The sequence below is a fragment of the Canis aureus genome, chromosome 6 (assembly GCF_053574225.1).
Source record: "Canis aureus isolate CA01 chromosome 6, VMU_Caureus_v.1.0, whole genome shotgun sequence".
Classification (NCBI taxonomy): domain Eukaryota; kingdom Metazoa; phylum Chordata; class Mammalia; order Carnivora; family Canidae; genus Canis; species Canis aureus.
The window spans coordinates 76,744,565-76,770,144 of record NC_135616.1 but is presented as its reverse complement, the minus strand read 5'-3'; the positions used below and the strand labels follow the sequence as shown (position 1 = coordinate 76,770,144).

Genomic DNA, 25,580 nt, shown 5'->3' with positions numbered 1-25,580 from the left:
CTGTCTCTTTACTGATAAAGTCAATGTGATATGTGATAACCATACCTATGTGCAGTGCTACCATGAGAATCGAATGAGTTAACGTATTGAAATATGAAGTATAAATTGTTTACAATCAGACCCAGTTTTGAAACATAGTTGGCATTTTACTAGTGAATAGAAAAAGAATTGCTTGTCTATTGACACTTTAATGCTAGAAAATATCAAAAGCACAACTCAAAATCTAGGTTATCAGCAGATAAAGTTCTTCAAAATATGATTATCCTTAAAGTGTAAATTTTATAAATAAATAGTCACATCAGGCATTAGCCTGATAAAAGGAATAACTCAGTAATAGTAAGTTAAGATATAGGAATAATACACTAATAATATAATAAATAAATAAATATGATAAAAATAATCCATTGCTTGTGTGATAAAGTCCAAATTCCACTGCCAGGCATCTGGCTCTATCTACCACCATATGGCCCACTTCTCCTTGACTTTACCTTCTTGTTTGTTTTGCAATTTAGATCATAAGCTTCTGTTCAGCATAGTTTTATCTCTATGGAAGACCCTGTTAATATAATTTCAAACCAACACAAGTATATACTTATTTTCACTTTTTTTTTCACCCATAGCCCAGACTAAGATGAATACCTTCTTTGCTGTTTTTCTCTTTGGGGTGGTTTTTCCATCCCTCCTTTTCACTGGGAGGGTAATCCTTTGTGGGTCAGGAGAAAACAGAATCCATTTCCCAATCAGCAATTTGAGAAAAGTCAATTTATTAAGTTATGCCCAAGGTCTTTATCTCCTAAGTAGAGACTTCTCCCAATTTACATCTTTTTGTCAAGAAAAATTATGCAATGTCCTGTCTATATTTTTGTGCCGAGATCTTTCCATTAAATAAAAGAAAAAAAAGGCTTCTGCCATAAAATTAAAAATTACATGTTGTGATCGTAAAGAAAATATGATTAAGATTTTCTACCATTGATGTGTTCCCTGAATGTTACAGATATTTAGAAAGGGTCTAGCAACACATGAAAAAAATGCTCCACATCACTCTGCATCAGGGAAAAAAAAATCAAAAGCACAACGAGACACCACCTCACACCAGTTAGAATAGCTAAAATAAACAAGTCATGAAATGACAGATGTTGGTGGGGATGTGGAGAAAGGGGAACCCTCTCACACTGGTGGTGGGAATGCAAGCTGGTGCAGCCACTCTAGAAAATATGGAGGTTCCTCAAAAAGTTAAAAATAGAGCTACCTTATGATCCAGCAATTGCACTACTTGGGATTTACCCAAAGGATACAAACATAGTGATCTGAAGGGGCACCTGCACCCCAATGTTTATAGCAGCAATGACCACAATAGCAAAACTATGGAAAGAGCCCAGATGTTCCTTGACAGATGAATGGATAAAGATGTGGAATAGTACTCAGCCATCAAAATAAATGAAATCTTATCATTTGAAACCACATGGATGGAACTAGAGGGTATTATACTAAACGAATAAGTCAATCAGAGTAAGACAATTATCATACCATCTCACTCATATATGGAATTTAAGAAACAAAACAGAAGATCATAGGGGAAGGGAGGGGAAAATAAAATAAGATGAAATCAGAGAGGGAAACAAACCATAAGAGACTCTTAATTAGAGGAAACAAACTGAGGGTTGCTGGAGGGGTGGGGGGTTAGGGGTGGGGTAATTGGGTGAGGGACATTAAGGAAGGAATTTGATGTAATGAGCACAGGGTTTTATATGTAACTGATGAGTCACTGAACTCTACCTCTGAAACTAGTAATATACTATATGTTAATTAATTGAACTTAAATACAACTAAATAAATAAAGGGTCCAACAATATGATTGTATCAGCAGCAACTAACAATGGGTAATTCTTTAGTTTCATTGAACATCTAGGTTATTGAGAAGCTGTCATGACTACTACCCAACGTTACATGCAGGATTCTGATAGGAGTAGGAGAATATTGTCAGACTAAAATTTAACCAAGGCATTGCTGAGTTCCAAATGTTTGAATTTGCTAACAGTACAGTTGGCCCCAATGTGAATCATCAATATACATTACCAGGTGGTAGTGGCAGGAAGTGATGTCAAGCATTTTACACATTTCACATAATATATATTTTCTGTTCTAAATAGATGTCTGAAAGTATTACGTCCTCTAAAATGACTTGAGTTACATGCAGATTCATGTTATACTATTTCTGTAAACCGGTTTTAATGAAAAAAAATAAAGCACACAGGAGAGGATGAGAATTAGGCCACAAAGGTGTTCCTTGTGGACTAGAGCAGCCTTTGCTGGTGAGCGATTAAGTACTTTGTTCAAATTATGACAAAATCATATCTGTCTCTTCAAGCTTTTAGGAGACATTGAATTTTCCTATATCAGTGTGAAGGATTATCTTTCTCACAAAGTCCTTCCTATTTAAGTCCACTCCAGCAATCTCATTCTACCTGAATTATCCTTTCTTGATAATTCAAGATTGGCCCTCATTCAGGGAAATGCATGCAGGAGATAGTCGATAAATACTGTTGGTACAAAATTAAAGCAAGTTTCTTCTCATAATCGTTAACTTAACCATTCAGAGAAATCATTGATGGTCTCCATCCCTCTGTGACTATAAAAATACTAACTGATGCCTAAAACAAGCTCATCCTGATGCTAATGAACTAATCTCCAGTTTGCCTTCACTTCTCTCCCTATGGGTTGAAGTATCTGTTTACCAGAGCCATATCTGTTCACATATCTGTCTATTCCAATTACACTAATTATTGTAATTATGCAATAAAAATTAAATTTTATAAACTGATTAAATATGAATGCAAAAAGAAAGAAAGGTTTTCCTATGAAAAAGAGCTGTTCCTTTGAGAAAGATTTACTAAAGACAATGTACACATAACGCTGTGCCACAGGCATGGGTGATGGGATAACTCTAAACTATTAGGGGAAAGTTATTAAAATCTTAAAGAGGGGCACCTGGGTTAAACACCTGGGTTAAGGCAGTTAAGCATCTGCCTTCAGCTCAGGTCATGTTGCCAACGTCCTGGGATGGAGCCCAACTTCGGGTTCCTCTCTCAGCAGAGTCTGCTTCTCCCTCTGCACCGCCCCCCACCCTCCACTTGTGCTCCTCCTCTCATTCGGCATGCTCTCCCTCTCCCTCTCTCTCTCAAATAAATAAATAGAATCTTAAAAAAAAAAAAAAAAAAAAGCTTTAAAAGATTTAGCTCTCAGATTATTTTACAGTTATCTTGAAATCCAGACACCTATAGAATTCAACCTGGTGTTTATAGCTAAGGCAATTAAAGTGTAGTGAATGGAAGCAATAATACAGTCCTAAATCCCAATTTGCAGACCATTTCAGGAAAAAAAGAAAAAAAAAAAAAAACATCGATGATAAGTTAAAAGATTAACCTTTCATTGCACATAACAATTTTAGGTGCATATAAATGAGATTTTACGATTCTCGACTGTGATCAACATTCTCCTTTGTCCCAATCACTATTGGATTGAATCAAATCAAGCGAGATGGACTTCACTGTACTATCTTAGGACAACACCCAGTATAAGCAGTGAGTAATATAAAATGCATGCTTAGATTATTTTAATTTAACCTCAAAACCTACAGTTATCATTTCCCTTCATGTTGATTTTGTCACCGTACTAAGATCTCCCTGGAACTCCAGCATCCAGCGTTACTAAAAAAGCAAAACAATGCCCTGAAGAAATCTTTTCATTCCTATCACCTGAGGCCTACAGAAAGAAAAAAATAGATTCCTAGCCTACCTTCTGTGTACAAAGCCAGGAAATCTCCTTCCTAGCAAAAGGTTAATAAAATTTGCCCTCAGCAGATAAATGAATCTCTAGAAACAAATAAAGAAAAAACACTAAAATCAGAACTGTACGGACAAGGAACAGAGAAATGTCTTGCAGCTTGAAAGAAAAATTTGGTAAACAGGTCAATATTTGCTGGAAGAAGAAGGAACCTAATTTTCCAAAAGGTATCTTACTCATTTTTTATTTATCTCTCTTATTTCATAGCAAAGACTGAAATTGGCTGAAAGGACAAGTTCGTAGCTTCCTCATTTTGACTTAACTTGTTTTTCTGGATTCCGCCCTTGGGCTCTCCTTGGGGCCCAGCTCTCCAGCCCAGTCAGGCCATTTTGAAACAAACACCCATGTTTAGAACTCACCGTTGACACAACAACTGGAATTATGTGGTGATTTCTAAAAGGATAAATAGATCAACCACTTTCCAGATTTCACAGAAGCTACCTAACTCGAAGCAAGCTGCCATGACCAGCCAGTCCCAGGGGATCCACCAGCTTCTTCAGGCAGAAAAAAGGGCCAAGGACAAGCTAGAGGAAGCCAAGAAGAGTAAGTCTCCATGCTGTCTGACCCATGAGGGATTTGTCCCAAAAGGGATGAGGTGGGTGCTGTGAAATGAGCATGGACCTTCGAGGCAGGCCGACTCTGGTTCAAACCCTGGCATTTCCACACTCCCTCAGAAACTTTGGCAAGTTCATTGAAACTATGCAGTTGGGACTTCTGGCGGGGCTCGATGGTTGAGCCTCTGCCTTCGGCTCAGGTCATGATCCCAGGGTCCTGGGATCGAGTCCCACATTGGGCTCCCCATGGGCAGCCTGCTTCTCCCTCTGCCTGTGTCTCTGACTCTCTCTATCTGTGTCTCTCATGAGTAAATAAATAAAATCTTTTAAAAAGAAAGAAAGAAGCTATGCAGTCATATGTCCCTACGGCCAGAGTAGGCACAAAATTCTCTAACTCAGAGCCTTTGGCGAGGTCATGAGCTAAATGAAATCATAATGGAGATTGAAGTTATAGGGAGATATGACCTTAAGCCTTGTCTCTGCAACTTCCTTAATGTTGCCACGCCTCAGTTTCTCAATATTGTGAAATGGTTAAGAGATAGACATCTTTCAGACTGAATCTACTTACTAGTGAGAGAACTTGAGCAAGTTTCTTACCCTCTGTAAACTTTAGTTTCTGTTTCTGTAAAATTGTGATAATTAACAGTTATCGGGCTCATTCCCATCCCTCTCTTCATGGCTTTTAATATCCAATATTTTAATAATGTTTCCACTTTATTCTCATTTTCTAACTTTCTTTGTATTTACTCATGCATCTATATATTAGTACAGAATGTTCTCAATAAATGTCAACCCATTTCCTACTCCCTTTGATATTCACCACAACCATATGAATGAGATGTTACTATTATTTCCATTTTATGTATGCAGAAACTGAAGTTCATTATTTGTCAAAGGTCATATTTAAAAATAGAAAACACCATGCAGGCACCACATTTAATGCTTATCTTATTTATTCCTCATACCAATTCTTTCTGCAGAGATGAAAAGTGTTGCTTAGATAAATTATGCAATTTGCCCAAGGTCACCCAGAGAGTAAGTGGTATAGACAAGATTTGGACAGAGTCTGACCCTCAAGCAGAGATCTTAACTGTACTGTAAAAAATTTACATAATTTTTGTTATGAATAAACTAACATGTTGTAGATCAACGACTCAAATTCAAGTTCCCTGGGACAAGACCTATGTTTTTTCCACTCTCTCATACCACATCATAACTTAATCTATAATAACTTGTGCCATTTATCTTCCTCCTAATTGTATGTTTTGCATCTGCAATTTATTTATTTATTTATTTTTATTTTATTTTTATAATAACTTTAGTTTTTATTGGTGTTCAATTTGCCAACATACAGAATAACACCCAGTGCTCATCCCGTCAAGTACTCCCCTCAGTGCCCGCCACCCAGTCACCCCCACCCCCCACCCTCCTCCCCTTCCACCACCCCTAGTTCGTTTCCCAGAGTTAGGAGTCTTTATGTTCTGTCTCCCTTTCTGATATTTCCTACCCATTTCTTCTCCCTTCCCTTCTATTCCCTTTCACTATTATTTATATTCCCCAAATGAATGAGAACATATCTGCAATTTAATTCAAAGTTCAGCAAGATAGCGGCCATGTCTTAAAAACATTGTTTATGTGACTCTTTGGGTGCATATAGTGACAGGAATAGAGTAGGTGGGGACAAAAGCTTGTTCAAATGGATCGGATGAGGTGTGGGAACGGTACATCAGAATGCTCGGGAAGAAGCCAGGAGTGAGGCAGTGCTTAGTCCATGGGGGTTTTTTGACCAGGAGTAAAATCATTTTTCTTTCTTAAGTTGATTTCCCAAGTGGTCAGCAATGTAGGCACCAACAGCAAAAGGAAGACTCCATGTAGAAGGTGCTAGAAGAGAAAAAGGAAGGAGAAAAAAGTTAAGCCAAACTTTACCTACTTCTCCATTTCTTTTTCTATAACAAACCATGCAAATGACTGAAACGGTATGAATGCAGAGTAATTTTATAGAAAAGAAAGCAGTCCGGGACCTGCTGGTTGAAGTAGTGTAGAAAACTTCCTTATCTTTTATTCAAATTTCTTTTACCACATTTAAACCTTCCAGAACAGAAGAGCAACTTATTTGAAGGTGTTTTAATCATATTACCTTTGCTTCCTTGTTATGGAAGAAACACAATGACAATATCGGGCACATTGATCAATACTGTCCTATGATCCATGTGATGTTGACCAACTGTGGGTCTTTTCTCAAAGCCGTTGGAGAAAACAGGCTCTGTGGATCATGCAAGTTGTTTGGAGGAGAAGACCACTCAAAACCATCTAGACACAGATTTCACAGTAAAGAGAAAAGCCAAACTTGTTTTCCTTCTCACAAGCGAAAACACCATCCTTGGACAACCTCTCCTCAGAAGTCAGTATTGGAAAATTTGTATTGTCTTATTTTTATACAAAATGTTCATATTATTTGCCAATGACTTAAAGTCATTGTGGACATTTCCCCTGGTCTTCAGTCATAAATAGTCAAAGCAAACATTCGATCAGCAAGCGTAAATACCTAGGCCTTAAAAACATTCCAGAAAATATTTTTCCAAACGTTATTCCCACAACCAACCTCTACTCTCAGTTTTACAGAGCACGTCAGTCTACCTTCTTGGCCTCCCGCAGCACGGGCTTTGAGAACAGTTTTCACCAGATAGAAGCTGTTTTCTTACATAACTATCAGCAGGTAGCAGTTTGGGGTTACAACTTCAACTATTGCACCAATCATATTTACTTCTTAAGCATTCTACAGCGAAACAAAATACTCTTTGTGCCTGGTATTTTGTAACTTCTCTCATTTCGCTAGCTTTGTCCTTTATTAATTTATTTAATTTAGTAAGTATTTACTGAGTGCCTGCTTTTTCCAAGCCACTTCGGTATAGACACCAATGAGTAGACCTAGACTCTTCCTTAAACAGTTCCAGCGTGAGAAATACATAAAGGAGCAGAAAGGGGAGAACAGAATCATGATGTGAGAGGTACATATAGCCATCATTTTTATAGACCCATATATTTCACCTTTTTTTTTTCACAAGGTGATTCATTTGAAACTCTGACATACGAAGGCAGAATAATTTCAGATGAGAGCCAATAAATCACAGTACTGAACGCCATCGTGGGAAGTCTGTGTTCACTTTCTCTTTCTTAGATCCATTTACTTGAAAGCACATCAGAAATCTGCACATAAGAGTCCCTGCTAGAGAGGTCTCCTGAATATATATCTAAAAGAAAGGAAGAAAGAGGGAGACGGAGAGAAGGAATGACACGGGGTGGGGGGGGAGGACAGCAATTCACATGGTAATCATTTTAGAAAAATGCAAGATTCATAAGGTGGCATATTTATATATTATGCTGCAAAAATATTAATATATTCCATTAAAGAAGACGGCCTCAGATCTCAGCCAGGTTGTTACATAATACAATATAGGGTATAAATGCTTTGCCTTAAGGGATACAGATAAGGTTTTATAGACCCGACGTATCAGGAATTCTCCTGAAGGCTGCTACGTCTGCAGAAATTAATCATACAAGTCCCTACCCTCACGACACTCAGTCACTCACCTGCTACGAGGGAACATTGTGGCCGGGGTGGGGCGTGGGGAGGTTGTGAACAGACTCAAAAAGTTGGGATGTGAGGCAACAGAGTAGCAGAGCATTGGCTTTTTCTTATATTTCTGTGTGTAAGTCAGTTATCTTCTCTGAGTTTCATACTCTCTTTTTTAAATAAAAATGTAAGATATATATGATATATATAAATATCAGATATATATATATATATGACCATGATGTTTTAAAGATTAAAAAACTATACCTAAGATAGAATGCAATCAAAATAATAATAAATATTATTATTTAAAAATTTTATTTATACATGAGAGACACAGAGAGAGAGAGAGACAGAGAGAGAGAGAGGCAGAGACACAGGCAGAGGGAGAAGCAGGCTCCCTGCAGAGAGCCGGATGCGGGACTTGATCCCAGGACCTGGGATCACACCTTGAGCTGAAGGCAGACACTCAACTGCTGAGCCACCCAGACGTCCCAAAATAATTATTTTTATTTTTAACTCCTTAATATGTATACTTCTATATTACTATAAGCAATACAAATAAAGGAATGGAATAAAAGAACAAGACAAACAAGTTTCATTTCTTTTTACAACAGACTCGAGTTCTGGGTCAGCTTTTCCTGTAAGGAGGAAGACGTGGGCTTCTTCTAGTAGACACCTAGAAAAGCTGGGATGTCTGCCTCTGTTCACGGATTACAGATTAAATTATGATTATTAATTAAGGCAAAAATGTTTTATGGGCAAAATAGCCTTGCTCTTTGGTTAGATTTAGGTGGAATCACAGTAGCTTGACCCTATTTTAAATTATTTTAGTTGAAGTTAACACTTTTTGCCTTAAAAATTGTTCATTATTCAAAACATAAAAGTGAGTGTGTTGGTCCAAGACAAGTCACATTTTTACAGCAAAACATCAGACCTGCCCTGGAGCTCCAGGTGTGGGGAACTAAACAACTCCCGTCCAAATTAGAATAGAAATTCAAGATTCCATCATCAAGAGGAGGAACGGAGACTTGTGTTTCTCTCAAATATATGGTATTTTTACTTGTAGTCATGACCTTTTACGAGATCAGTATTTATTCCACTTAACCCGTTGCAAACTTGGAACACTCAACAGTTCTTTCGAATCAGGGCTCAAATGCGCCTGACTCCACAACACATAAAGAACCCCTTTTCTCCAGTTATTTGCAAAGGTGAACCATAGCCTTTCCCATAAACAGATGCTCCAACTGTCTCCTTTGGCAGCTGCCGAAAATAGTGTTTGTGTTGAACTCAAAATTACAACTTGCATTACAGGATATAGATCAAATGATGGAGTAAACAGTGTAAACATTCAAATCCGAAAATGAGAAAAACTGAACAAGCTGGGATATTTAAATTTTTCTAAAAACAACAATCTTCATAAAAGTGAAGAACACACCCAGAATTTCCTGCTGAGCTAGAAAATGGTCAGTGCTATCTTCCTGGAGCTGCTACGCGTGGTCGCGAATCCAGCTTTTGCCTCCTACTTGGTGGGTGAATTGGCCAGATTACCTTCCAACCTCACTGTGACTCAGTTTCCTCAGCCTCAAAATGGAGATAATAGTATCTACCCGAAGGAGTTGTCATGACTCCTTGAGTTAATACCTCTAAAGGACTTAAAACGCCACTTGGCACATAGCAGGTGCTCGATACATGTGAGCTATGAATACTCTTCCATTACTTACTAAAAAGAATTCTGTTGAAAAGTACAGCAAAATAAGAGTCCTACTGATCTCTTAAGCACAGCCTTCTAGGAGGACCTCATTGAATTATACACAAATGCAAAATAAACGCTTAAGACGCTATTTTGACTACTTCAATAATAGGTCAGCTAATACAGTGGGGCAGATTCGTTTGTGTGGGTCTATAAGATGCCAGCCACCAATATTTTTTAAATCAGCGAGTTGCCTATTTGTTTCCGAATATGCAGATATTCCAAATTGCTTAAACAAGCACCTTGATTTGATTTAATAAATTATCCTCTATGCAAGGGAATGCTTTGGTTCATGAAGACATGACTTTTAATAAACTAATAAAATAAAAGTTGCCATATTAGAATTTCATGGCCCTGTCTTGTGTGTTTTGTAGGCTTGTAAATTTTTTCTCTTTCTTTGCAGTCCGCAGACTAATGGGGTATTTGTAAGTATACTGGACTTTCAATTCTTCAAGTGGGTCGTATTAAAATAATAGCCACAGAACATTTTCATCTCATAATAGCATTTGATTATATCCAATCCAGGACCTACACAAAACTACCTATGATTTTTTTTTGAATAAGGAAAATACAAATACAAAGAATAGCACGGGAAACACCTAGAGAGCAAAGATAGGAAACGAGAGATTAGGGTCAGCAGAGAAGCTCTGTAACAATCACCAAAAGAGAGGTCGCTTTTCTGGTGACATTACTTTTTCCAAGGTTTGTAGTGGGTGAGCAAAACAGTCAATCATTGAACCACATTGGTTTTATCATAGTATTAATAGTTCCCCAAAGCCAAGAAAAGCTATTGTTACTCTTCTGCGTGGTGTAACAGACCAAAAATGAGGGTTAGTCCCAAATAGAAATCTCCAGACACTCCCACAAAGTCTTGTCTTTGTTTTCAAAACCAAGTCAAGGTCTCCTCTGTCCTGGCTATGCCTATTTTTGTCAGGTGGCTCCTGCACTTGGGTCCCCACTCTGCCTCGCACCCTCGGGTATCTGGCTTTGCTTCCAGTGCTCAGGTGACACTGTTGTCGGCCTCAGTCAGCCTCCGTATTGGGTTCAGAAGGCTTCTGTAACAATTATCACAGATACAACAATTATCACAGATTTTAAGATGGCTTAAAATAATGGAAGGGTATTATCTCACAGTTGTGGAGGCCCGAAGTCCCAACCAAGGGGCCGACAGGATTGGTCGCTGGCTGGAGGCACTCAGGGGGAACCTGTCTCACGCCCCTTTCCTGGCTTCCCATGATGGCTAGCAAGCCTTGGCATTCCTTGGTTTGCAGCTGCATCATTGGAATCTTTGTCTCTGTCACTACAGACCTTCTTCCTTACGTGTCTTCTCCATGCCTCTTTGTCCAAATCTCCCTCTTGATAAGGACACGAGGCAGCAGATGTAGGCCCCACCTTAATTCAGGGTGACCTCCTCTTAACTGGATTACTCCTCCAAACACCTGATTTCCAAGTAAGGTCACATTCACAGGGACCAGGGGTCAAGACTTAAACAGATCCTTTTGAAGGATGCAGTTCGACTCACAACATTTACTAATTGTCAGATCCACGTCACAGTCTTGAAGCTTTACCTTCTCTGTCCCCCTGTATAAGTGAAAACTTCTCACTGAAGTTGCCTGTACTCCCTGTGTTTATGTTTTTTTTATTCCATTTTTCATTGAATTTCTTTTATTTGAGTGTCATTACCACCCAATGTTACATTAGTTTCAGGTGAGAATATAGTGATTCAACTTCTCTATACGTTATGCTGTGCTCACACGTAGAGCTACCGTCTGTCCCCGCACAGTGCTATCACGTATTATTGACTAGATTCTTTACACTGTGCCTTTTATTCTTGGGACATATTCAGTCTGTAGCTGGGAACCTGTATGTCTCCTTCCCCTTCACCCATTTTGCCCATCCACCTACCCCACCCACCTCTCTGGCCACCATCATTTTGTTCCTTGTAGGTCTAATTCTGCTTTTTGTTAATTTATTCATTTATGTGTTTTTTTAGATTCCATATCTGAGTGAAATCATATGGTTTTTGTCTTTCTCTGTTCGACTGATTTCACTTAGCGTAATACCCTCTTTAATCAGACTTTTGCCCCTATGACTCCACCAAAGCTGCCTTTACCGAGACCACAAACATTGCTAGTGCTTTTATTAATTGAATATCTCAGTCACAACTGGACCCCTCTTTTATCTTTGAAACTCTTCCTTCATTTGACTTTGGGACACCACTCTCATGGTCGGCTTCCTGTCATCTTTCCAATCTCTACAGTTGAGATCCCAACTCGGACCTGTTTTCTTCTATATCTGGAGATATCTGTGATCACATCTCATCCCATGGCTCAAAACACCAGCTGCATGAATGATGATTCCTAAACGTGCTATTTCCAGCCCTCATTGCTTCCTTAATCTCCAGATTTGTGTAAACATCAGCCCCCTCACCATTGCCACAAGAAGTTCAATAGGCATCTCAGTTAAACTGCATTCTTGACTCTACTCCCAAAATAAGATGTTGGAGTCACCATTTTCTCTGCCTCTCATGTTTATGCATTGATTCTGCCTTCGAAATATATACAAGTTCTCACAAATTCCTCTGCTATTTACTATTTCCAGCAATCATTAACATTTATCTGAACTATTGCAATGGATTTATTTTTTTTTAATTTTTATTTATTTATGATAGTCACACAGGGAGAGAGAGAGGCAGAGACATAGGCAGAGGGAGAAGCAGGCTCCATGCACCGGGAGCCTGACGTGGGATTCGATCCTGGGTCTCCAGGATCGTGCCCTGGGCCAAAGGCAGGCGCCAAACCGCTGCGCCACCCAGGGATCCCTGCAATGGATTTCTAACTGGTGTTCCCTCTCTTTCTCCTTTGCCCTTAACAATCTATTCTCACCATGCCGGTCAAAGAAATCCTTTTCAATCACATAAAGTATCATGCCACAGCTTTGCTAAGACCCTTTCATGAATTTAGCATTTCAAGGAACAAAAGCTTTATCGTGCCCCATGAGCTCTGTTGACCGTGTCCCACTGCTACCCCTCTGATATCATCTCCTAACATTCAATCATCTTGTTCGCTTTGTTCCAGCCACTATAGAGTGTTTCCTGTTTCTTGAGCGTGTCAAAGGTTTTTGCATCTGCTGTTGGCCCTGATTGGAATGTTCTTCCCCTTTAGATACTCGCATGGTTAATTGTCTTATTCCTTCAGGTCTCTGCTCATATATCACTTCATCCAAAAGACATGACTTACCTAGATTAGCACCCACAGTCTATCTCTCCTTCTTTCTTCTTCATAGTACTTGTTATCTATACCATATCATCTACTACTTGTTTCTTATCTCCCTTTAATATGTTCAGAATACAAGCTCCATGAGAAAAGAAAGTTTGCCCGTTTATGGTTTTCACTGATGTATTTATAGATCTAGAAACAGTGTGTGGCACATAGAGGATATTCATAATATTGGTTGTTTAAATGTCTCTTTTTTCCATTCTCTGTAGCATTTGACACTGTTGGCCACATCCTTCTTGAAAACTCTTTTGGTTTCCCCTACTTCTCTGACCACTAACTCTCAGGCTCTTCCTGAGGGTCCTCCTCGACATTCTCATCTCTCGAATGTTGGCATCTCCCCAGATTGAGACCCTAGCTCTTTTTTCCTCTTCCTTCAGTACACTCTCTTTTGGTTTCAGTACAAATCCCACTGATATGACGAGCACATTCACAAACCCAGAGGACTGACATGCAGATCTCTGTCTTGATTTCAGAACTTGCTTCCGAATCCAAACTTGTCTGTCCAGATGCTCTCAATACCTCTATTTAGACGTCCTCAGGGAAGCCTAAAAAGGCTTTTCTAGTGACAGTCTGAGCTCCATTCCTCCAACTCACGGTGTATTCATTGTCTTTGTCCCTAACAAAGGTCCCTGGAAACTGGGCTTATTTTCCTAATAATGATTAAAAATAATCAAATAGATGTTCCTTGTCAAGCGTTTTATTTACATTTTTTTTCCTAATACGTGTAATGCTTCATTGCAACAGATTATTAAATCTGTTTTATAAACGAGAAAACTCAGGCTCAGAGTTATAAGACTTCTAATGTCTCACTGTAGTTGTGCCTCGTGTATAATTTTGATTCTCTTTTAAAATGAGAGATGAAACTCATCTTTCTTGTCACAAAAAGATTCCAGAACCAGTTGAACAATTCAGTCAACAGAAAAGGGTTCTCTGTGTCTCAAGGGCTCATTTGTATTTGGGACATTCAATTCACTTGGCCTCTCCTAACCAAAAAGCCAAGAAGAGTCCATACTTGTGCATCAACACCTTCTTCCTATTTTCACAGAAAGTTTGGTTTTAACCTGAAATTTTTTCATCCTTTTCCCACAAATCACCTGGAAATCAAACATCTTTCCTTCTCTCTCCTTCCCACAAAGTTTCCTGTAAAATATCTCAATAAGGGTATGCTGAGCATTAGAAATATTTGTATGACAAGATAATGTGTAAAAATGAATGGTGTTATTAAGGTGCAGGTGTTTGCAAAGAGTGTCCAAAATTGTCTTAGAAAGGGTCTCCCTTCCTTGCTTTAATCTCCAAAGTGGACTATTTGTCCTCATTGCTGTCCTGCCTAAAAAGTCCATTCATCTCTATCCTTCCTTCCTTCTTGAGAAGTCTTCCCTGACCTCCCTTGACAGCCTCCTCTGAGCCTCACTCTACATATCTGGTTCCAGTTTATATTTTTGATTTACCATAAAAACATAAGCCATAACATGACTATTGAGATGAACGGCAAGCACAGGTTGTCTAGAATTTAAGTAATGCAAATTTCCATAAATTTGTGATTTTTAACTGCCATGGAAAAAGTAGAACCAAAATATGTGTTCCGTTGTTTTCATACTTGATTAAATGTATTCTTCACAATTTTATGTATTTTATATTTTCCTTTTGGAAAGCCAGAGTATCGTGTACACATTTCCAAATTACACTGTATTTATGCCAACTGGAGGAAAGGACCATATCATATGCATTTCTCTATCCTCTGTTGGTAGCCCCATGCTGAATACAGTAGATGTTCAATAAACATTGAATGAATGATGGATGGACAAATCAAAACTGTCCTTTCCTGCACTGCTCTGGAGCACCTGCTTTAGTAGTATTTAAAATCACGATGCATAAGATAACCGCATTTTCTAAACCAAACATTAGAACATTTGGTCTGATAAACATCTAGGACCTTGTAGGAACTTTGGGACCAAATATTTGATTGTCATATTTAATATCTGGACTGTTCCATATGGTCCCCCCATGTTTGATACAGAAAGTATTGAGAAATAAGAATATAAGCCTAAATGCTTTTTGGGTCACAGCAGCCATATTTTTAATGCTCTTTTAATTTTAAAAGAGGAAAGAGGTATAATATTAAAATTTAGAAATCTTCATACAGAGACAGAGAAGCAAGCTAGAGGTTAATATGAGCCGATTTGATGCATGCATTTTGCTTCACCTCCAGTGAAACAGCAGGCTTTAGGCTCCCGTTTCTTCCACTGGATTAAATCAGGTGTAGCATATGCAGGCTCTCACACAGTGGCAGCTGCTGAGTCTGTCCAGAAAATGGCTGTGCCAGCAGCGATTTCCCTGTGGCTCTCCTATTTAATTGAATGAGAACCAGCAGGTGACTGGTGCCATGACGGGGGAATCACAGACATACTCTGAGCCTGTCACTGTGGGATGGAGCCGATATACAGCCTTTTGAGTGGAGCATGGATTCTGCTCAGGGATGGGGCACACAGAGGTTTTCCTGTTATTATTGTTATTATTTTTAACGTAGTAGAGTTGTGATTTTGAAACCATTATTTTTACATGTTATGTAATTAACATGGAGAGTTGTTAAACTAAACTAATTTATAAAGTGATTATGTATCTTACAACCCATTATTACTAGGAAAATGTCAATACATCTTAAGTATATTTTTGTCCGAATGTTAATGACAAGCAGTGGTAAGAGAGAGAGCTGGGGATCAAGGAATAGTTTCCCCTCCTATCATATGATGTATTTGTGTGAATAGAATGTGTTTGGTTGACACAAAATAGTTAGAAATATAGAGCATGAAGGAATCTGTATATATAAAATGCTAATGAGCATTAATTAAGTAGGAAAAAAGTAAGCATTGCTGTTAATGTTCCATTAAGCCTCAAGCACCACAAGAGCACTAATTTTCAGCAGATCTTGGATTTTACGGGGAGTAAATACAAAGCTAAACATCTGTTCTTTTTTTTTTTTTTTAATTTTATTTTTATTTTTTTATTTATTTATGATAGTCACACACAGAGAGAGAGAGAGAGAGAGAGGCAGAGACATAGGCAGAGGGAGAAGCAGGCTCCATGCACCGGGAGCCCGATGTGGGATTCGATCCCGGGTCTCCAGGATCACGCCCCTGGCCAAAGGCAGGCGCTAAACCGCTGCGCCACCCAGGGATCCCTAAATATCTGTTCTGAATGAGATTTACTCGGTTATGTTCAAGGACAATAGGTATTAAAAAAGACACATGCCAATTTATAACTCAGTGAATCTATCTTTACTAGATGATAGATGATAGATAATAGATAGATAGATAGATAGATAGGTGATAGATACAGCAACTAGCAAAGCAACTCATGCCTAGCAGGAAAAGAAATTTAGGAACCATTTACATTCAAATACTACAAAGATCTATAAAAATAAAGGCATATTAAAACATGTATGTGGAAAACAGAAGTTTATGTTAAGGTTTCCTTTTATGCTACTCAATGAGAACACATTTATTTAGTTCAAAGTCTACACAACATAACAGTTGACCAAAGTTATAAACAAAAGCTTGAGACATTATCAGAGAATGTTAAACAAGCAAAAGAATAAAGGCATTTAACTGAAACTGAAGGACAATAGATTCAGATAAAAATTTTTTTAATACAGTTTAGAGTTTCTTTAAAGTTTTAATGATCACAAAGCATTAGTACCTAACCCCCTGAATGTGGTGGGTGGTGGGGGCATAGCAGCAATTAATATCAGTCTATAAGCCCCCAAATTTATTCTGGTTGTCAGGAAAAAAAAACGTCATGTGCTTAGTTAATGATCCCCGCAGCATTGTATTTGTCTGAAACTTTCATCTGCATTGCTGTCTGCTGGCTTAAGGCTTACACCTTTGCTATTAATAAAAGAAAAGAGAGCTATTTAACTAAATCTCCCAACCATTAAAAACAATTGGTTTTACAGCCACTTTCAAGTCCCCCTCTGAGAAAGCTACTACAAAAAAATGCCTACTTTGATGTGCTGTGGGGCTTAATCAGACATTCTAGAGTCAACAAAATGCTAAGAAAAAAAATCCCAATAAAACGCTTTAAAAAATTGTAAGTCAGTTTGATAGAGTCTGAGTTGCATGTTTGCAGTGCTTTTGGAGATCTGCCAGTGTTAAATAGGATCCAGTTGGTGTGGACTGAAGGATTCCTGGCAGCAAATCAGGACAGAAAATCTGACCAAATAATGTCTTTTCGAATAAGTGACAGCTAAAATCTGTTATCTGGCTGTGACTGCTGTGAGTAAACGCGCAGATATTTTACTTAAACATGCAAGCGCGAAAGAAAGTTGTCAGTTCCACGTTCTAGAAAACCCAATTGACAAACTAAGCTATTTTTCAATATTGTTTTTTAATGAAGTTGGCCATTTTAGAAAAATTTATCAATAATGTACCTCACCTTTTTTTTTTTTTTTTTTACAAATCAAGTTTGAAATTCGATGTCTATTTTTTAAAAAATACATTCCTTCTATGCCACTGTTAATGTTCAGGAAAAGAGAAGCGACTGAAGCAAGCTAAAGAAGAAGCCATGGCAGAAATCGACCAGTACAGAATGCAGAGAGATAAGGAGTTTAGACTGAAACAATCCAAGGTAAGTAAGAAAGTAAGCACAGCTTTTTTTATGCGGCATAGATTATAATATCAAGGGGGGGGGAATATACTGGATTGAGCAGGTGCAATTCAACGAAGCCTCAACATCAAACTAAATCTAACACATTACAGAATTACTGATTTTACATTTCCATTTTCAAGGCCTTGGGATTTGCATAGAAAGTGTCCATCAACAGTTAATATCTAATATACAACACACATTAAAAATCATATTTTCAAATATCCAAATGGAAGGGCCTACTTAAAGTATTATTCCCGCCACAGATGATTGGCTAACACATTTTATTAAGGAAAACACTTCAGAAAACATATTTTTTGTTGTTGTTTATTAGTGTTTATACTACAATCAATAAAAAGTACTGCTCACCGTTCTAGAATGAGTTCTTCAGGACAGATCTTCGCTGGTGAATCCAAGATTTACACATGACCGAAGTAGTACTGTTGCATGGTGCTGAAAAGTCTTCTGTTATTTTTTTTTAATTTTATTTTCAATTGTCTGGCTTCTTTCAACAAATCATTCATGAAAATATTTTTAGGGACACCTAAATGGCTCAGTGGCTGAGTGTCTGCCTTCAGCTCAGGGCATGACCCCGGGGTCCTGGGATGGAGTCCCACATTGGGCTTCCTGCATGGAGCCTGCTTCTCCCTCTGCCTGTGTCTCTGCCTCTCTCTCTCTGTGTCTCTCATGAATAAATACATAAAAATCTTTTTTATTAAAAAAAGAACATATTTTAAAAGGATTTTCCCCCAGTAGCATTTTAAAAATATCTACAGTTTACAGTTAAAAATAATAATAAATGTATGAAATTTTCAGAACCAACATCCTTCTGTGTTGCAACATGCAATGGACTAAAAAAAATTATTAAATTCCATGTGTTACAAACTAAAGGTCATTTGATATGGTTTTTTTTTTCCCCTCAGTAGAAACATAAATAAAGCCTGACACTGTAAGGTGAACCACGAGCACTTTGGAAATCCCCTTATTTACAACTTTTATTTCAGTGGGAGTGGATCCAGGGCTGGTGGAGGTAAATTGAACCCCACGGCAGGAAAAACTTTTCCTGTGGGCTCTTTCTTAACATAAAAAGTCCTTCCTAGAACAAAGTGGACCACTCAGCTAAAATAAATTCTTCTTATCAGTGTTTTTACAAAGGAATCATAAACTCCTAAGTCTATACATGTGCATTCAGCCCTCCATGATCGGCCCTTGTCACTTCTGGAAATGTCATGCACTTACTTTTTACTATGAACCACAGATATTTTTTAAATGCTAATGTAGGGAAAAGGCATTTCTTTATATTCATATGAAAGATTTATTGAAAGAAGTCAGCCAATTGAAAAGGAAATCATAAGGAAATACAAGAACACTTTTCAGCAATGTGCAACAAGATCTACTTTGGTCATTTGTAACATTTTCTATTACTTTTGTCTCTACCTGCTCTATTCCAGCCATCTCTATCTTCCTTCTTCCTCAAACAGACTGAGCACACCACTGCCAACTGCACCTTTGCACATGTGATATTTGCTCCCTGGAATCATCTTCTTTTAGACATAGTCATCTTTTCATCTCTGTTCCTTTGTTAACTCTCCTTTCTGAACACCTTACTTAAGGCTGTGTCTTTCATTAAGAAAGGAATTCCCCATTATAATCCTATCATGTATCACTACTAGATATATTATATATTTACATTTTTTACTTATTGCCTATCTTTCCTTCTGAACTATAAGCACCAAAATGGCAGGTTCTACGTTTTGTTCTGTTACTTTCCCCAGCTGTGTCTGCTCCATAGTAAGTACACAATAAATATTCATTAAGAGTATAGGGTAACTAACATTTCTTCTGTGCCATTATCTTTCGTATTGAGTCCTGTCATGACCCATGACATATTGGGACCTGAGGAAACAGTCATCCTTAATACCAACCAGCATTTATTTTTCTATGCCAAATATTTCTGATGTACCCATTTCTATTTTTAAGTAATAACAAAACCGATCGTAATTTTAGAAAGTAGCTGGGTCAAATCTCTTGAAATATCATTTCTCCAGAAGGATCTCATAAGATGTAAATCTGGTTCAGGATATTTGTTCTCTGCTTTGGAAAATAATTAAAACTCTTCATTGCTCCCATAATTGGAGCTCTAAGCCAATTTTCCAGCTAGTTGATCAAAAGCTCACATAGAAAGGTCAACATGTTTAGGCCTCTGCTACTTCAAGCATATTGTAAAACCATTAGTACAAGATACTCTTTCCTTGGCATGACCTCCATATGTCAGACATATTGCTGTTCCTGTTAAATCCCATCATCATTAACCCAGGGCAAGGAGGAGGTCTGGGAGGAGACCCAAGAAGCCAGTTTTCTGCCTGCTGTGGGTGAGACACCTCGATGTTACTTTTTTAAGTTGTGTCTTAGCACTTGTTAATGTATGTGTTCTTTCAATTCCCCTGACATATCAACAGAAGCAGGTATCCCAAAGTGGGTTGTATAACAACAAATATTGTTTTAAGGATTTACTTATCACTTGCTTATCATTGCTACCACATTTCTTCTACTAAAGAAGATATTACACTGCTACAAGGAAATCTGGACAACAGTGGAAACACAAAATCTATTGTTAATGTAAGTAGAAGTTAGATGAACCATGAGTCTAAACAGAAGACATGAAAACGGTTGCCTGGGGCATACTGAAGATTTTTGTATCTTTAGTCTTTCTTCCTGAATTCATATCATGAAAACATTTTGTTTCCTCGAAGCAACCATAGACTGAGAATGCAAAACTGTGTTCTGCTTATGATAATTGGACCTGAACCTGAATCTCTGTTTTCTCTTTCTTTAAAAAAAAGGGGGGGTATTTATTTTATTTTAGAGAGAGAAAGAGAATGTATGAGAGAGAGACAGAGAGTGGGGAGAGGGGCAGAGGGAGAGAATCTCTAACCAAACTCCCCACTGAGTGGGAAGCCCAATGTAGGACCCATGAGATCATGACTTGAGCCAAACCAAGGGTCAGAAAGCTTAACCGATTGAGCCACCCAAGTGCCTCTCTCTGTTTTCTCTTGAACAGGAACATTTGAACAATTTGTAAAGTAACATATTGAATGTTGAAAGATTTTGCCAATTCCATAAGTCATTTAGCTTTAAATCTATATGCATCAATCTCAACATTGCAGTTTTGACAATTAACAGGGAGAAGTCCTTAAAGGGTACCCTTTGACAAAATGTACCACCCCGTGTCACACAATTCTCAATTGCTAATTTATTTCATGTCCCAAACATTCAGATAGCAGGCTTCTGCCAACAAGAGCAACAGAACATAGGTAATAAGTTCTCTATGATGCCTAGAGTTTTGATCAGTCTATTCAGTTCTACAAACAAGCATTGAGCATCTATGATGCTTCAGGCAGCATTTGCAACACTTACAACAGTGGACAAGGCGATTGACCCTTTATGCAGGTTATGTTCATTCCTTTACTTTCCTGTATGGCTTAAATCAACGCTATCTACATATATCAAGGTATGGAATTCTTCCTGAGGAATGCCATTTAAAATAGTATATGAAAAAAAAATAAATAAAATAAAATAGTATATGGAAAAAAATAAAATAATAAAATAAAATAGTATACAGTACCAGAGGACGGGTGGGTGGATGGATGAGTGAAATAGTGAAGGGTGTTAAGAGTACAATTATCTTAATGAGCACTGAGTAATATACAGAATTGGAGAATCACTGTAGAGTACACCTGAAATTAATGTTAATTAATATAACACTGTATGTGAACTATACTGGAGCTAAAATTTAAAATTAAAGTAAAAAAATAAAATAAAACAGTATATGGTTGGTCCCTGATATTGTAATGTCTAGGAAACACTGTAGAAAATCAAATTACTGCGCATCAAATGAACTCAAAAATAATATTATATTTAATTAATCAGGATGAGACATGAACTTTGGGCTACTTTTTCCAGTATTTCTGAAAGTGTAAAATGGATTAAAAATTAAAAAGCAGAAGCAACACAAGCAGTGAAAACTCAAAACAATAATCACTGACATTTACTGATTAGTTGTTCAGTGCCAAGTTCCTCGAAATGTACCATCTTGACTACAATCCTTTCAGAAAATCATGAATGAAGAATACCACTAATAGCAGTAGCTACCATCTTTGCATTAGAGCTATACTGTCAAAAAAGGTGGCCATTTCACATATTGCTGAAGAACTTTCAAAGTGTAGCTAGTCCATGGGGGTGGGATGACTGGGTGATGGGCATCAAGGAGGGCACATGATGTGATGAGAACTGGGTGTCATATATAACTGCTGAATCACTGACCTCTACCCTCTGAAACTAATAATATATGTGAGTTAATTGAATTTAAATTAAATTAAATTTAAAAAAAAGAAATGTAGCTACTCCCCATGAAGATGTTCTGTAAGTGTAAAATCATACCAGATTACAAAAATTTGGAATGAAAAACAATAATGCAATAATTTTATGTTTATTGTACATCAAAATAATAATAGTAAGAATATATCAGGTTAAATAAAATATATTATTAAAATTAATTTACCAACTTCCTTTTACCTTTCTAACGTGGCTGTGTAATTTAAAATTAGTTATATGACCTGTTGGGGCACCTGGGTGACTCAGGTGACTGAGTCTTTGATTTCAACTCAGGTCATGTTCTCAGGATCATGAGGCAGGCTCCTCGATCAGCAGCGCATGCTCTCTTTCTCTCTTTCTCTCTCTCTCTCCCTCTCTTTCTCTCAAATAAATAAAATATTTTTTAAAATTACTTCTAGGGCTTGCTTTGTAGGTCATATCACATTTCTAGTGGACAATGCTGAGATAAAGAACCTAAGGCTGAAATGAACTTTTCCAAGGTCCTACAGGATAGTTGCAGCAATCTAGCCTAATAATGGCTATTTTTAACACTGCTATAATAACTTTATAATAGCTTGTCTTCTAAATTGTTCAACACTAAAGACATTGGGTTTAAGACTTCTTTTTTTTTTTGAGTTTGGTAGAATCTCATTTAAGATAGTGAATTCAGAAGAAAAAAAATAGATTTTGGTAAGATTATTTTGGTAAGTAGTTCTCTTCCATTTTTAAACTTCTTCCTAACGAGGGAAATTCAGTCCATATGTCTCTGCTCCTTGTATTCTCACTTATCAAAATGTTATTTTATAAAAGTTATTTGATGTCTTAGAAGCTCTATTTCCTTAAGTGATTTTCTTTGAACTGGAAAGCCCTTATTGCATGGAGCATAAACAGAAGAGAACTTGAACCTGATGGCCTCAATTGTATTTGATTTCAAGTTTAGGACCCAGAAAGATAATGTGAATTCTAGAATTTAGAATAGTCTAACGACCCTGAAATAGAAGTCAATGTTAGTGGAGTCTCAGGGATAGAACTAAATGCATACCTTCCTTGTGTGTAAACACTCACAGAAGAGAAAAACAAACAAAAACCAGCTGTATCGCCTTAACAATACCATGTTTAAGAAAGGCTGAGTTTACAGAGGAGATAAATTAGGAGCTGATTATTTGCTTTAGCAAAGGATAGCTTTACAAAAGGCTTCACTGCAGAGTCCCTTTAAATTGGTAATTCCCTTTTGAAATTGTATTTTGGGCGAATCTCTTGGAGATAATGGGAAATACTGGGAATCCCTGCTGATGAAAGAGCAACCAGAAAGATACATTAAACTGCACCTAAAAATATAATGTCACCAAATGGACAAGTATATCTTAAGTTGAAAGAAAATCAATTTATATTAAAAATTTCTAAATTATACCTATTACCCCAAAAGAGATACCTATGCACGTCGAAGTGTCTTCCTGGACATGCTATGACCTTATTTTCCTGAAAGACAATACTCAGTTTAGATGATATATTTTGAAAATTGGCAAACCAGTTATTTGCTCTTTAAAAACCAGCAAAATGGGTTTAATGGTGTCTTTCAACTTTATTTTCCAGACTTTTAATTCAGAAAAATAAGCAATGGGGAACATACAGGAACCAAATTGCCACTATTTCAAATAATGAAAAATGTAATACATGAAAACACTTCCAAGTAGGGTATAATGAATGTGAATGTGCCTTCCATTTGTGCTGTGTGGAGACCAGCCTCAAAGCACAAGGAACTGGGATCCCTGGGTGGCACAGCGGTTTGGCGCCTGCCTTTGGCCCGGGGCGCGATCCTGGAGACCCGGGATCGAATCCCATGTCGGGCTCCCTGCATGGAGCCTGCTTCTCCCTCTGCCTGTGTCTCTGCCTCTCTGTCTCTCTCTGTGTGGCTATCATGAATAAATAAATAAAATCTTTAAAAAAAAAAAAAAAAAGCACAAGGAACTGACCATGGTTATCTTTCATTTTTGGGAACGTTTATCCATCCCACTTAGGATATTTGTGACTATATCCATTCTCTAAGAAAGTTCTGGAAAAATAATACACAATGTGTACCCCAAAGAAAAAGCATTAATAAATAAGCCAAAACAAGTTTAGTAAAGCAATTATACTTCAGTAGGATGTGTAGTGTGGTGAATTCTGTGTGTTTTATTTTGTTAGATAATGGGCTCTCAAAGTAATGTCTCAGAAGAAATAGAAGAGCAAACACTAGGGAAGATAAAAGAACTGAATGGAAGCTACAACAAATACATGGAAAGTGTGTTGAAACACCTTTTGAACAGTGTTTGTGATGTGAACCCGGAGATCCATGTAAACTACAGAGCCACCAACTAAACATGCGCCCTACTCTTCAATAAAGGGTATATGCATGCCACCTGGTTACTTGTGGTTCCGTGTTTATATTAAGAAATTTGAAATGTAAATCTTAAATTTCCATTTACATCTACAGATTGCAGTGTGACATAATTCACACATGAGCACTGAATTTAAAAGCAAACAAACAAAAAGTTGTTATATCTTTCTTGGTAACAGGCATGACTTGTCATTTGACTTGGAGTAAATCAAGCATGCAGAGTAACATATTTTTCTGACACTTGGCAGAAAAACATGAACCTAGCCACTTTTTAGTGAGTATGAGGTTTAAAAAATGCTTCTTTTTAGCAATTTACAGAATGTTTTCTTTGTTGTAGTTGTTAAAAGATCATTTTTAAAAGATTTATATCTCATACAGGTATAAGATGAACAGAGGTCAAAGATTTTATTTAAGTCACTAATCAATAGGAAACCAGCAAGATGCTACCACCAGTTCAAAGAAGAATAGCAAAAATGTCACAGATAAATGATAGATATTAGATAGATGATAGATAGATGATAGATAGATAGATAGATAGATAGATAGATAGATAGATAGATATAGATGATAGAGAAAGATTAATAGGTTGGTTATATAACCATCCTTTCTGCCTACCTTCAATTAATCATATATTCTTCTCTTTCAACTATTATTTTTTAAAAGAAAAAAGTAAATGATAATTAAATGAGCTGCTGGCATAAATGTTTAGGTTTGAAAACAAACAAACAGAAAAAAATTTAAAAACTCCCAGATGGTATGTGTTATGAATAGAACATTTGTGTCTCCCCAAAATTTATATGTTGAAACATAATCCCCAGGGTCACGGTATTTGGAAGTGGGCATTTTGGTAGGTGGTTAAGTCATGAGAGCAGAGCCCTCATGTTTGAAATTAGTGCCTCTATAAGAAGAGGACAGAGAGCTAGTTCACTCACTCTCTATCATGTGAGGATAGGAGAAGCTGGCAGTCTGCAACCTGGAAGAGGGTTCTCACAAGAACCTGACCATTCTCACACCCTGATCTCAGACTTCCAGGCTCTAGAACAAAGAAAAATAATTTTTTTTCTGTTATTTATAAGCTATCCAGTCTGTGTGGTACTTGATTATATCAGCTCCCCAAACTGATGCAGCTGTTTAGATTAGCCTAGCCATCTAAACAGTAATAGCTAAATTCTCATTAAATACCAGG

The 25,580-nt window shown here is 37.4% G+C and overlaps 1 protein-coding gene across 1 annotated transcript; it reads left to right on the top strand.

Moving 5' to 3' along the window:
* Positions 1 to 4,172: 4,172 nt before the first annotated feature.
* On the top strand, positions 4,173 to 24,415 carry ATP6V1G3 (ATPase H+ transporting V1 subunit G3). The gene is made up of 3 exons (XM_077899735.1): positions 4,173 to 4,386; positions 17,525 to 17,625; positions 24,202 to 24,415. Exons 1-3 carry the CDS (start codon positions 4,305 to 4,307, stop codon positions 24,373 to 24,375), a joined length of 357 nt encoding a protein of 118 aa, XP_077755861.1. The 5' UTR covers positions 4,173 to 4,304; the 3' UTR covers positions 24,376 to 24,415.
* Positions 24,416 to 25,580: the final 1,165 nt, after the last annotated feature.